The sequence below is a fragment of the Sinocyclocheilus rhinocerous genome, unplaced genomic scaffold (assembly GCF_001515625.1).
Source record: "Sinocyclocheilus rhinocerous isolate Xijiao unplaced genomic scaffold, SAMN03320098_v1.1 scaffold626, whole genome shotgun sequence".
NCBI classification, from domain to species: Eukaryota; Metazoa; Chordata; class Actinopteri; order Cypriniformes; family Cyprinidae; genus Sinocyclocheilus; species Sinocyclocheilus rhinocerous.
The window spans coordinates 531,589-546,457 of record NW_015647437.1 but is presented as its reverse complement, the minus strand read 5'-3'; the positions used below and the strand labels follow the sequence as shown (position 1 = coordinate 546,457).

Sequence of the window (14,869 nt, the reverse complement as noted above, 5' to 3'; positions counted from 1 at the left end):
GTCAGTATTATAATATTATTTTGATTATTTGCTCAAAACCTAAATGTAACTAGGTGGAAACAGCGTTTTAAATCATAGTAGTACATACTGTGATACAAACAGATGCTTTGTAGTAACCAATAGGCCATGCATTGCATGGAGGTTGTAATTTATTTGCTGAAAAGCTTATTTATGCCAGTCATGTCTGCAATGTTATGTCCCACGTTTATAATGTTTGTTAGATGTTCTCTCAGAAAACTAACAGCAGGCAGAAACCTTAAATAATACATTCAGCAAATCTGTAATCAACTGTAATTTTTTTGTACCAATATCAAGCATTTGTGCCACATCTACAGTAAAGTGGATTTACCATAAAAAAGCAGAGAAAACAAATACAGTTTCACTAAAATGCTGTGATTTTCAAACAAAAAACGTCATTTGTCAGCCTTCCTGGTGGAAGCATTAACCATTGCAGCTCTTTGTTTTGGCCTTGAGGAGGTAAAGATAATACTGATGGAGTGAAAGGGGAGGATAAGGACGAACTGCATGCAGTCCCTGAGGTAATGAGTGTAAATTTAAATTTAGCTTTTTTACTATTTATTATGTTTATATATGTAGCTTTTCATGCTTTATATGATGGGCCTGCCGTTGCATTGTAATGCATGTTCTCATAAGATGTATGTTGCACAATGATATAAGCTTATGAATAAAGTAATTGTGCACTGACGGTTTGCCGTATCATGACAGCTATTTTTAGTGATACAACCCAACAAAATCTGCTATCTGAAATCAATCTCTTGGTTTATCACTGTAAACCCTGAAAGAACTATAGAAACAGACTTTCCTCCAAACTTCATGGAGCAAAAGAACACTGGAGCCATAAAACAAAGTTATCAGTCCCTGGCCTGAGGGCTGATTCAACTGATGTGGCACAGAGAGTTTGTTATGAATGCATGTTCTGTGGACAACACAATGACATTAGCCCCATGGCAACCATCTGTGGACACAGCTGATGATCAACACGCTGCTTTTTGCTGGCTACGCATAACTACAAACTCCTGCACACACACTGCTAAACTCTTGGCTACACAATGGTTGTGTAGTTTAGATGTAGTTTTTGTTGTCAGAATCCATATAAGAGTTCAAAATCTTTAAGGGATAGTTCACCCAAAAAATTCCTCAGAGTCATAGATGAATATAACTTTTTCTTCAGATGAACACAGGGATTTTTAGACAAATAATCCATCCATTATATATATATATATATATATATATATATATATAAATGCATCACAAATGAAATTACAGTGTGTAAGGTAAAGTGACACATTATAAATCATCAGCCTGCTTTGATTGTGAAGCACAGATCACTGTCAAAACTCTCAGGGCCAGGCAGTGACAGCCTTAAAATGAGATTAAACCTGTGGTGTTTGACCCTCAACACCAGGGATGTGTAGGGCACTACTCATTTATTTCACATTTGCAAATAAAATCTGTCAAGAACATTTTTCACCACTTGTCTGCATTGCAATCACAAATGCGGGTGGATGTGAAAGTGCTGCATGTGAATAATGATTTTGCCCTAAAAAAATGAGAGACACTTGAGCAAAGTAAACTTTGCACTTGGCTTTTCAACAGAAACAGATTAAGAACTTAAAATTCTTCAAGCTTCATTAGCCGACTAAATTACCTGTTAAAAAATAACTTGTTAGCACGGCCGCTAACAACATAGAGCAGCCTGGTAATTTGCACTAAAAATTCCTGAATGCAAAGTATGACATTGCATGTAAGAAACGTCATGAACTTGGACAGTTTCTAATTAACTAAATTGCTCCTTTGATACCCAGCAATCAAGGTTATTTTTCTTGCGAGTCAACAGAAGGACAGATGCTATGGGAGGTTTCATCGTCAGACATGGCGTTCAACAGCCCTTGATTGCTGTCGGCACTTAACAGAACCTGAAAGGGGTCCCGTGAGTGGGATATTAAGTCATTTTGGAGATGTGACAGGTGACAGAACGTAACAAGGGAGGAAGGGTATCATTTACGAATCATTTGATGCTATTTGAGTTTAAAACAGATGAAAATTTCAAATTTACTCATTCACTTTACTTATTCAAGCATGTACAGCATGTTTTTGTCTCCTCAAAACACAGTATCCTGTCTTCCTTAAAGACTTTGGGACTTAAATCTCTGGGCTGGAGATGTTGGGCTGAGAATGAGTTGTGCATGCAAGTAGATAGAAAGAGAGAGAGAGAGAAAGGAAGGGAGGGTGTGAGGGCTCCCACAGCGCTGAAGCTGTAATCACTTGCTTGGCATGTTTACCCCCCTCCTATGAGCCCAACTAAAGAGAATTAAGCTGGGCCAGCTGAGCCACAGGCAGGTGCTGTGTTGTTTTTCTGATGTGTTAATAAGAGTGCTCCTGCTGCCCACTGGACCGTCCTCCACACACCCCACCCAGTCAAACCACACAGCGCTGATTCATTTAACAGGGCAATGCTGTCAGGAATTGCAAATAGAAGTCATTTGTCCACACAATTATGTAATTATTTGAGGAAATGGCATTGAACTGTGGCTCTCCCATCCCTTCAAATCAAAGTAAAGCTGTGTTTTGATTTGAAGAGAATTTTGATTGACTAGATATGCCATATAAATTAATTTTCTAAGCAGACACTTCCACTAAAGCACACTGTAAAAAATGATTGTGATTTTAACAGTAAAAAACTGTAAAAATGTTACAGTAAAAACCTGTTAATTGGTTATCAGTAAGTTTCCATACTATATACGGTGAATAACTGTAATTAAATTGAATGTAATTTTACAGTAAAATACTGTTAAAATTACGGTTTTTGGAAGTGAAAAAGAAAAAGTCATTATATAATTTACAGTGAAAAAAACATAAATTGACGTTCCCAGAATTCCGTGCATGACACTTCATAGTGGTTATCAGTATTACAATGTTTCAAAACTACTTCAAAAATACTTAAATATGCTGGTTTATTAACATTACATCAGTTAATGAAATACGTTTTTTTATTGTGAATTTAAGTTAAGTCTGTAAAACCTAAAATGTTGCTATTATATATTTAACGGTGAAGTTCTGGCAACCACAGCTGCCGGTATTTTACCGTAAATGTCACAGATTTTTTTACAGTGCAGTTTACAGGAAAATAGGCTACAATTAGCCAATAAGTTATTAAGGGAAATAAATAGAAACATTTGCTCAATTAGTTGTCATAGAACAAAATTATTCAAAGAAGCCTTATCCCACTACTGGCCTCCCCGTTAAACTTGTGCAGAATGTATAAATGACTTTTGATATCATTCTTATATTATATAGCCTAGTTTTGCTTAATTTAAAATACTAAAGCAACTATTTAAAATTGTGTTTTCACAATTATTTTGACAATTGAATAATCAATAACAAAGGAGAATCCCTGTAAAGGAAATTCATCTAAAAGGTCATTTTATGAAATTTCTTATACATCGGCCTACGCCTTTGAATATTTCCTTTGATATTCACCATAATAAAGTGTCACAGTCAATGTTTTCCTAAGACACTAAATCTCACAAATGTTAATATTCAGATAAAATGACAGAATTAAGAAAAGCATAGCCATTCATTAAATGTGTTGAGATGAATGATTTTTTTTCCATCAATGCTCAAGAGAAAAAAATAAGGCCGTGTCATCTAACACAATTTTACCCTACTAGATAAGAATTATGTATTAGTGAAAAAACACGTGACGCACAGAAATGTGATGATTTTGGGTCTTATGTCACAAGGGGGCATGGAGAAATGCGATTATAAGCAACTTGAATTTTGACTGTTTTGTCAAGTTTCCGCTTTTAAATGTCATTAATTTCAAAATCAAATTCAAACAATAAATTAACAACAAATGTTGTTTTGATGCTCTTTAATGTGGTAGCTATGACAGATCAGGTCTCACTACTAGTTACAGCATGAAACAAACATGAATAAACATTCGAGGGTATATTGAAAGAAACAGTACAACTTACAGATGTGTATTGTCTCTCATGTAATCATCCAGTCGACTATGAAAAGACATCCATAACAATCACAGCGAACAATCACGATGTTAGTTTACCTCAGGAAAGCCATTCAATATCCGCTTGTTAGTTCTCTAGAAAAAAGAACTAGAGCATTAGAGCATAGCGCTGGTTGAAGGAAAACTCTGCAGGGCTGCGGCTCTTCAGGACCGACGTTCGCCACCCCTGCCCTACATTATAAAAACATTATTTACATTATGTTTGATCAAATCTCCTCTGACAAAACACACACACACACACACAAGGTTTTTGAGTAGATAAAATCCATGTCCACCTGTTCTGGGTGAAACAACTAAAATAAAATAATTTTTTTTATCTAATTTCCATTTTGTGCAGCATGTGACCCATATCAGTGAAGGCCAGTTGAGAAACTCCTTGGTATTTTATGCATCAGGAAGTGACAATTGTGTGACCTTCAACCAAGATGAAAAGAGACTGAGTGATGAAGATCTACTGGAGTCCTGTCAAGGTTCAATTTGATGAGGCATCATGTCACAATAACACTGAGAATTTCCTGATTTCAGCTGAAAATAGATCAAGAGCATGCCGTCGTGTGCCAGATGAGGAACAATGTTATCAAGAAGCCTGATAAAGATTCATATTATTGGCCAGAATACAGTAGCCTGTGAAACTCCCATATTATGGTTTTGTCAAAAAAAAAAAAAAAAAATCACATTAACCTCATTCTGTCATATTTCAATGTTAAATTAACAACAGTGGCATCAAATTCGACTATTTGCACATCTCTAAGGAATCTTGAATACTATCCAGCAATTTTTGCATTAATCTTGCAGTTTCAGTCAATGTGACGAATAAGCTGTAAACCATTATTTCAAATTACCACAACATTTGGGACTGAATCCTGTATCAGCACCTTTGGTTGCCAATTTGCTTCTAAAAAGGTGATTCAGAGTTTTTTTGGAAGAGAGTTGGTCCTAGGTAGAAGACTTTTGGGATTCTTGGGTTCTATAAAAGTGTTCTGAGAAGCATCTAAAGATTCTTGGCAACAAAAAGGTTCTTTAATAAAATAGGAAACAAGTAGATATATTTTCCTTTGGCACTGAATTTAATGACGTGTTCATAAAATAACTAACCTGTGTGCATCAATGGATGTTTATCCGTCAGCAGGTAAATTATTGTGATGCATATTGAACACAATAAAATCACTTTAAAACTGTTAAGTTTTGTTTCTTGTTGTTCTTCTGATCAGACACCTTATCTCATTTTGTAACCCCTATTATGGGTTTTTCAAAAAAAAAAAAAAAAAATCACATTAACCTCATTCTGTCATATTTCAATGTTAAATTAACAACAGTGGCATCAAATTCGACTATTTGCACATCTCTAAGGAATCTTGAATACTATCCAGCAATTTTTGCATTAATCTTGCAGTTTCAGTCAATGTGACGAATAAGCTGTAAACCATTATTTCAAATTACCACAACATTTGGGACTGAATCCTGTATCAGCACCTTTGGTTGCCAATTTGCTTCTAAAAAGGTGATTCAGAGTTTTTTTGGAAGAGAGTTGGTCCTAGGTAGAAGACTTTTGGGATTCTTGGGTTCTATAAAAGTGTTCTGAGAAGCATCTAAAGATTCTTGGCAACAAAAAGGTTCTTTAATAAAATAGGAAACAAGTAGATATATTTTCCTTTGGCACTGAATTTAATGACGTGTTCATAAAATAATCAATACAGTACTAATTTCAAGCCTATATTATGATTCCTTTCAACAAGTCCGGAGTAAGCTTATCATTTTTAACTATTGTATATGAGTTTGACATATTTAGTTCATGCCTATTAAATGAATAATATTAAAAAAATTAACTTTCATGAAGAGTGAACAGTTACTTTCTGCTATCTTAAGAAAGTGGTACATTTTAAATATAATTTGTATTATTTTTCCATAGGTATTTTCAAAATTCTAGAAAGCAAAATCTGTGTAGTGCAGGATGAGTTGGCAGTATTTTTGGTCAGTTTGCCAGGAAGAGAAAGACTGTGTATTTGAAATATAATATCTAAATGCTATTTTGTCAACTTTTAGAAGATGACCTCAAAGCTAACATAATTCATGGGATGGAAAATGGCATTCTTTGTGACAACAGTGATGGCCTCCTACTATAGCAATTATGTAAACAAAATAATTTTAATGGTCTATTATAGCAACAGCTAATGTGTTGACAGTGAAATCATGGTGTCATTCTCTGGAAGAGGGTTCAGTGCATGCTGGGTAAAACTTAATCAAGCACTCATTAGTAGAGCTATCTATGTGCTTGCCTAAAGGACCCAAAAGTAATGAAATGAAAGTCTGACAGAGCAATAATTGGTCATACTTCACAAGCAATCTCCTCTCGGAGATGGTACTGTATTTTTCAGCACATTTCTTTGGATGTGCAGTCTTGTGTATAAATGCATTTTTATCAAATTTGCTGTGGAGATTTAAACCTAATCCGCATGTATGATGCTCTTTGGTGCATTAACAACCGTCCACGGGGAATATTTTCAGCTTTGGTATTATGAATGTTTTGAAGCTTTAAAGAAAAATGTTCCCTCATAAATTCCAAGCAGGATCCAAACACTAACAACTATTTAATTACATTTAATTGAGGATTTTTGGTTTACTATGTAAGCATTAACACACAAGCACACACTGAGCAGAATGGTTCTTTTTTTTTCTTCCTTACTTGGAATTAGACACATGACAGGAAAATTATCTTATCCATACATTTTCTGAACTTTCTAATCTCGGTTCCTCTGCATGAGAAAAAGATTACATAAAAGATTGTTTAAGTTCATATTACTACATATGAATGAGGATTGCATCAATTCGTGTTGTAGACACTTTTGTTATCATGCAGACTTTAATGAGACATATAAAGTGTCATGTACATTACAGTGGAGAGACTGCAGTGCAAACCAGTCTGTGATAATGGGCTGCATGTGTTCGGATTCCATTGATGTTTTATTAACATATTCACTTTAGAAAAAAAAAACGGAAGCCAGAACCTTGCAAAAAGGTGACTGATATTCTGATGTTTGCTTCCAAAGCTCTGAATCCACATTACAACTTTCTCTATGACACAAGAGAGTATGTGAAATTACTGAAATGAACACTGTAATTCAAGCTATATCTTATGATGTCATGTTTAATGTACCTTACCGTTTGTATAATACAAATCTGGTGCATTTCAGTCACAAGTTTACACCTGTTAAATATGAATAATGTAATGTCTACCATACTACCAGTTCAATTATAATATATATATATTGTGATGAGTGACAGAATGGAGGTTGTTGCATTCATTTTATACAGGGTTTTTTTTTTTTTTTTTTGCCCCTTGTGTTTAGGACAGAGCTGTCGAACGTGAGCGGAAGTCTGCTGGGAAGCGATAAGCATGTTGTCAAACAGGTTTATTGGCTTTTGTTTGTGAAAGTTACATGCCATTTGAATGCCATGAATGGTTATGATTTTTTCACCATGGCATGTGCATGTCTGACAGTAGTGGAATTCATCAAAGTATGAATGTATTGAATCATGTTAAATACATGATTAGGTATCATGGCAATTTTGTCAACATGAATTACCATTCATAGGTTATTGTACTCCTCTAATATGATGTGTTTTTAAATTAAACTGGATATTCATCAAGAAAAAAATGTGTGAATAGATTAGATTGTTATAGACCAGAATGAAGCCAGACTGAATGTGAGTGTGCTAAATAATTGTTATGTCTAATTATTTAACCCTTTAAAGTTCACTCAAAAACAAAAAAGAAAGTCATCATTTACACACCCTAATGTCGTTACATTGATTTTATATCTTTTGTGGAACATAAAAGAATATATTTTGAAAAATGTATTTTTCCTCTCCATACAATGAAAGCCAACTTTCACCAAAACATTTTGGTTACCAGCATTCTTCATAATATTGTCTTATAATATAGTCATACTTTCCATAAGTTCCATAATTTTGGAACATGAGGATGAATAAATCAAGATCATAGCCTGTGTGACCTAAGTGACTAAACAGATATAGAAAGTCGTTTCATTATTTCATTATTTTTTTATTAAATATTACAAAAACAAACAATTGTCTTCTTAGGAATAACATGCTATGATAAATTATTCAAGATAAATAAACTAACTCCATTTCAATTTTATGCTGACTTCCACTACATACTGCTAGTCATAAAATCCTTCATTCATAACACTTCCATTCTGAGAACACACCAAACCCAAACAAAGGTGTTCAATTCTAGGAATCTAAATCACAAACAACAGCAAGACTGTTTATAAGAACAGGCTTTGCAGGAGGAAGGAAATCGATAGCAGAAATCAATGCTGCACTCCCTCTAATGGTGGAGTTGTCACCAAACATGGCTCGCTCTCCGCCAGGATCTCCACCGGTGTGCTAGCTGTTCAGTAGCTCCACGGCTTCTGTATTGTTGCACCGTTGAGCCAAGGTTAAGGTGGTACATCCTTTCGAGTCCTGCATATCCCGCTGTGCATTATTCATCAGCAGGGCTTTGATGATTGGGATGCTGCTGAGCTGGACGGCTAAATGCAATGGCGTCGACTGGCTGTTATTCTGGGCGTTCACATTGGCTTGGTGAGATATCAGCTGCAGAACGCTAGGGAAGCAGCTACTGTTACAGGCTAAGTGAAGGGGTGTCCAGCCATTATCCTCAGCCAGGTTTGGGTCGGCACCTGCTGTTAGCAGCACCGTCACCACCTCCTCCTGCCCATGATGGCAAGCAAGGTGCAGAGGAGTCCAGCCGTCTTTCCCTTGGACGCTGACTGAGCCACGGTGCTCCTCCAACATGAGGACAGTCTCTGGATGGCCTTTTAGGGCTGCAAGGTGCATGGCTGTCCAATTCTGATAGGTTCTGATATCGGGGTCGACTCCTTTACTCAACAGGAGTCTGCAGATACCTGTGTAACCCTTTAGAGCGGCAAAATGTAGGGGACTGTAGCTTTGCTCATCGACTGTTTTCACATCAGCCCCATTATTAACCAGCAAACGGACCACCCTGAAGTGCCCCTCGTCTGCCGCCAAGTGTACGGAAGTGGATTGAAGGTTATCTGGTTTGTTAACGTCAGCTCCGTTTTTGAGCAAGAGGTTGACGATGTTCACGTGACCGTAAATGGAAGCCACATGAAGCGGCGTACGGCCAGACTGGCACTCCTGCTCATCCACGGCATCCAGACGCCGGAGCAGGATTCTCACGATGTGCTCATGGCCGTTCTGAGCAGCGAGATGCAAAGGCGTCCACCCGTCCTTCTCCTTGGCATCGGCTCTCGCCTTATTGTCTAACAAAAGGCGAACGGCTCTGTCGTCGCCAGCCTGTACGGCAAAATGCAGCGCGGTCCACTGGTCGCCATCGCTGAGATTGACGTCAGTCCCACAGTCTGTCAGCAAGCTGCAAATCTCGTAAAACTTGTGCAGAACTGCGACGATGAGTGGGGTGTAGCCTTTTTCACTCTGGCAGTTCACAGAGGCTCCCAGATTCAGGACCATCTGCACGCTTTCTGTGTCCCCGCTTGCCACGGCGTGATGAAGGAGAGAGTTGTTGTCTCGGAAGACCATAGACACGTGCTCTTTTCGCAGAACTTTCTTAAAGCTCTCAAAGTCTTTCTTTACAAGGAGAGAGTGAATGCTAGAATCATCTGTGGGGAAGAAAATTGGATGAATACTCAGTTTTATATAGAGTAAGAGTGTGGAGAGTTTGTACAGACAAAAACAAAAGAGGTTGAATGCGAGGACTTGGACAAAATACTTGCCTGAGGAGTCAGCTGTTTTCTTTGGCTAATGGAGAGAAACCAAAATGTTATTTCTATTTTGTGACTAATAACACACTTTGCTGACATTAATTACTGTCATGGATTTTAAAAAGTTTGTGTGCATTTTTTGTTCACTGTCATGGTTTTCACAAACTTGCGTTTTCCTCGTTTACACAGAGATGATAAGAGCATTGTTTTCAAAAACTTGCACTTTCGAAACCTGTTTTCAAAAGTTTGCATTTTCAGGCCCCCAAAAATACTGTTGTGTAAATGAAAGGACATAACACATAAAAAGTTCTCAATTTTTAGCTGAAAACAGTGATGTGTAAATGCCCCCTGAAGCCAACTGAAGAGTCGTGCTGCAATTGACCGTTCGCAAAAACCCACCCTCCTTAATTACTGTTGCTATGTCCGACAAGCCATGCCGATCTCATGCCACACACCATGTTCGCACACAGTAAAAATACATCGTGGAGCAAAGAGGAAACTTACAACACACCGACAGACAAGACAGAGCAGGTTACTTCTGGTATGAAACAAGGTCTAAGCTTTCAAATTTTGTCTTTTTTAAAAGAAATTCAATCAATAAATACCGTTTTGTGGCTCTTTAATGTGTTGTGACAGATCACTGTATTGCCTCCGATCATCTTTTCATATTTACTTAAAGCACAAAATAAACATGAATGAACATCAGAACGTGTTTTATTTCAACCGCGGAAAGACGTTATTACACACAATTTTTACACACAATTAAAGTTAATCTACTCTCCTGTATGATTTGTTTGTCGGGCAAGATGCCGGATTCAGCATTATGATTGGTCAGATCACCTGTCAATCAAGCTCTTTGTGAATGGTCAATTGCATCACAACTGCAGTCAGACTAAAGTGCTTATAATTGAGCCCTATTGTAGCCTTCATTTAACAGAAACATGAACAAAAATGAGTTTTGTTACCATAGAAAGCAGGTCTCCAGCTGTAGTCTTGCTAGTCAAGCTAATCTTCATGTTTAAAAACATGTTGTGCATCATCAAGCAAGTGTTCAACATTGCCGCCAATTGTAGTCCGACTAACATGTATAAATACTGGACCAAGCTAAGCCGCAATCTATTTTTCTTGGTCTATTAATCTGAACCGGGCTGAAAAAACTGCATATTCTGGTTAGGTTGAAGCATGACTGCTAGTTTGAGCTGGTTTAAGCTGGTAATGTGCTGGTCCTGAGCAGGAGCTATTTGCTTAGGACCAGCACATAAACAGCTTAAACCAGCTCAAACCAGCAGTCATGCTTCAAAACATACCTAACCAGCATATGCTGTTTTTTTTCAACAGGGTGGTACAATTTCAAGTGTTTATGAAATTTTAAAAAGATGAATTACTCTTTAGTCTAGAAAAACACTGTTTGGTATAAATTGTTTTGTGTATTGAGTATTTTACCATGTTCAAATCTTTCCTTTCCAAAGTTAGAGGAGAAAATAGTGGAATGTGTTCACAGATCCCTGAGTATTACTCAAACTAACACCTTATGTGCTGACAGTGTACTGTGGTCTAAACATGCACTGGAAGAGTCACTTACGTTCCATACCTGTTCAGGTAGACGCTTTCTTATCTCACACCTTGCATTCGTGTCTGGGATTTTTAGGACTTCACTAAGGACTTCAGTCAACCGAACGGTTTCTGCAGAGAAATGGAGATGATACAGCTGAATGTCACTTTGGGGAGCAGTTTTGCTCTAGCTCTTTATCAGGCCTTCTTAAACAAGAGTGATCATTTGGATAAAAATGTGCAAACGGCCAGCCAATGATTGACAGCCTTTTAGCTGCTTTAATAGAGGAGCAACTTAACTGGGCAGTGTATGAGATAAAATCATAGCGCAGGGGATATAACTGTGCTAATCACACTGCATTTTTAGCAATCTGATGTACGAGATTAATTGTATTCGACTCATTATACAATACGACACTGCAATAGAATTAGCAGAAGCTTATTAAACTACTTTAATGCTTGAACACAAACAGTGAATATTAAAATTCATTATCGCAGTCACTAAATCAAATAATTTAATTAGAACTTTTACTGAAGGTGACCTGAGGAAGAAACAGTCACAGAGGAACTGGGAGGCTGATAAAAGATGCAACAATGTTGGTTCGTTGCTCATTGCTATTTCAGAAGAGTAAACGTCTGCTGGGACTTTTCGAATGCATTTTGTCTGTATATAATCAAGCCCTATAATAGTCTTCATTAAACAGAAACAAGAACAAAAATGAGGTTTGTTACCAGAGAAAGCCGGTCTCCGGCTGCAGTCTTGGTGCCAACATTGCTGCATGACACCAATCATGTCCTCGCACTCAGGGGGCTTGTCTTCAGGGATCTTCTCTACACCAGGCCTTTTGCCAGATGACACTCTGATTAATATTTCTGTCATATTCAGACCTGTGACAAGGAGAATAGAACAAATTGCTTGGAGTGTTATTTTTGTACTATACAAACTACAAATAATGTACTTGTAAACAAACACTTGTGCTTCTAGCACTCTCAAAACAAACAGAGAGGAAAAGGAACTCGCTATGAACTCATTTTCTTCAATAAACAGTGAGTGGAAGATGGTTCGGAAATGTTGACTGGCAACCTTTAGGTGGTTAAAAAGGAACATTATAAGCTGTTTTGTTCTGTATTCTTTTATATGTTCATTTTATGTATACTTTTATATGTATATATTTTTTTTGCAGTCAACATTATTACCAAAATGCAGGATGTTTAAATATAGTTTAAAAGTTAGTTTTTTAACTATAAAAAAATCTAAATTAAATAGACAAAACTTGTCAATAAATAAATGAATAAATATATATATAAAAAATTATTTTTGCACATTTAACCTACAAAAAAAAAAAGAATAATTTAATGAATGCAAAACTACAATTTGTGTAAAAATCTGTGGAAAGTGCCAAAATTAGGAACAATATATACCTTGATATGCACGCTGCTGAGTTAGAATTTCCCACATAATAATAGAAATGCTGCAAAGTGAGAATGTTTAGATGTTTACTTCATGGCACATCATAACTCACTGTCAAAATGTCAATTTCTGCACATACTGTAAAGTTCTTTAAGTTATGAACTCTCACCTGTAAACATCATACTTTGTTCCAGGTGGTTCAGGATTCTGGGTAAAGGTCTCTGGAGGCACATAGTTTATGTTCCCTCGAGCTGTCAGGTGTTCAATAAACTCTATCTTACCAGAAAACTCCTCCCATTTAATGAGGCCAAAATCTGAAATCTTTATAGATAAAATAAGTCTGAAACTGCGACAATACTGTGAGGTTGTAAATTTCAACTAAACAAGGCATATACTGTATGTAGAAAGTAACATTAAAGACTGATAAAAGCGCAACGTATACAACTGTATTATAAGAGTTTCCAAAACCACTTTTTCGTTCTTGTAAAGTCTTTTTGGAATTTATTTTTACCAGAAATAAATTCAGAAACATTTTCAGTAGTATCTGACTCACCTTCACGTGCAGATGATCATCAAGAAGAATGTTGGCTGGTTTCAAGTTCAGATGAAGAATGGGTGGTTTCATGCTGTGCAGAAAATTCATGCCCATCGTCATCTCGTGGATCATTTGGAACTTCTTAGGCCACATTAAGAAATGACTGCTGAGGAGGTTGTCCAAGGATCCCTTTCTCATATATTCCATCACTAAACCAGGTGGATCTTTGCTTATTCCATAAATGGAGATTAAATAATTGAACTTCAGTCTTCCGATTTTGGACATCTGTGTCATGTTCCTGAGCCACAAAATATAAAATCATAGTATATATAAAATTATAGCATGTATAAAATCATACACACACACACACACTATATACACACAAAATATACAGAATAAAAAAATACAAACATAATACACAGTATATTTTTCATATTTATTTTAGTTAACTTTCAATAAGTCAGATATAAAACATTTTAACAACTACCAACTACTTACAATCTCATAGTTTTAACAGTAACATAGTTTTAATTTTCTACTTTCTTGCATACTTGTACCTGTAATCATTGGTCGTTGTCTTTAGGGCACATGTTTCCCGCCAGACTTTAACCTTCACCTTATAGACACGACCAAACTTGCGCTCAGCCAGTTTCTCCCAGTCACTTTCAAACTCATCTTTTTTAAAATGAGTAAATCTCTCCAGGCTGCCATCTCTGAAAGAATCCTGTACACTGGAATTAGCTGCTGTCATTTTGTTTTCCAGTCTCAGGAAATGAAGACGCTGCCCTTCGACATTTCTTCTTGGCACACAGAAACCAGGTCAAGGAAACATATTAAACAAAAAGCTCTGCTGGTTTTGGTGGGAGGAGTCAGAGCCCTGATTATCAGAATAGAAATGTAACAAAGCCAGTTTTGAATGAGGTACACAGGTGAGGCTGAGAGATTTGTGCGGGACACCTGATAACCGGATATACCAGCTTCATGTTTTTACATAACAGTAGGAATGGCCTCATAAGGCATGTGTGCATGTTTGCAGTTTGTTGTTAGAGAAGCAGTTTCATTTTATTTAATATATTTCAGCGGAATGTCCAAAGATATTTGATGCTAAATATTTAATTGAAGGTTAATTGTCTTGCAGTTCAACAGATACATAAAGTGCATGTCACATTTTCATTATAATTACTGTTGTTCTCTGGAAGTTTTCCCATTGTTCATTAATCACTCAAGCGCAATGTCTTGAATTTCTTGGCACATCAGCAAAAAGCTGTGGAGCAAATGTTATTCTAAGCCAAACTGTGATGCAAATTACTGTAACCTTCAATGACTTGGGCTTTCAAAGGGCTTTCAAAGAATAAAGTAATAATACTAATAGCAGTAATTAACAATCAAGCAGTGAGCAGCACTTTTAGGTGACGTTGCTCTTGTAACGCTTTGAAGGAGAGACTTGGCATTCAGCCGCTGCGATTCAGTCTTTGTCAGCCACCCGAAGAGACACTTCATCCTTTAAGAAGTGCACAAAGAGCCAGCCACTGCATTTCGACACGAATACGGGCTCT

General features: G+C 36.8%; 1 protein-coding gene across 1 annotated transcript; it reads right to left on the bottom strand.

Annotated features, from left to right (window-relative positions):
* Positions 1–8,112: 8,112 nt before the first annotated feature.
* Positions 8,113–14,113, bottom strand: ankk1 (ankyrin repeat and kinase domain containing 1). Its single transcript, XM_016513535.1, has 8 exons — positions 13,871–14,113; positions 13,332–13,611; positions 12,948–13,099; positions 12,790–12,839; positions 12,100–12,255; positions 11,408–11,499; positions 9,829–9,853; positions 8,113–9,714 (listed from the first exon to the last, which is right to left on the bottom strand). Exons 1-8 carry the CDS (start codon positions 14,062–14,064, stop codon positions 8,459–8,461), a joined length of 2,205 nt encoding a protein of 734 aa, XP_016369021.1. The 5' UTR covers positions 14,065–14,113; the 3' UTR covers positions 8,113–8,458.
* Between the last annotated feature and the right edge of the window lie 756 nt (positions 14,114–14,869).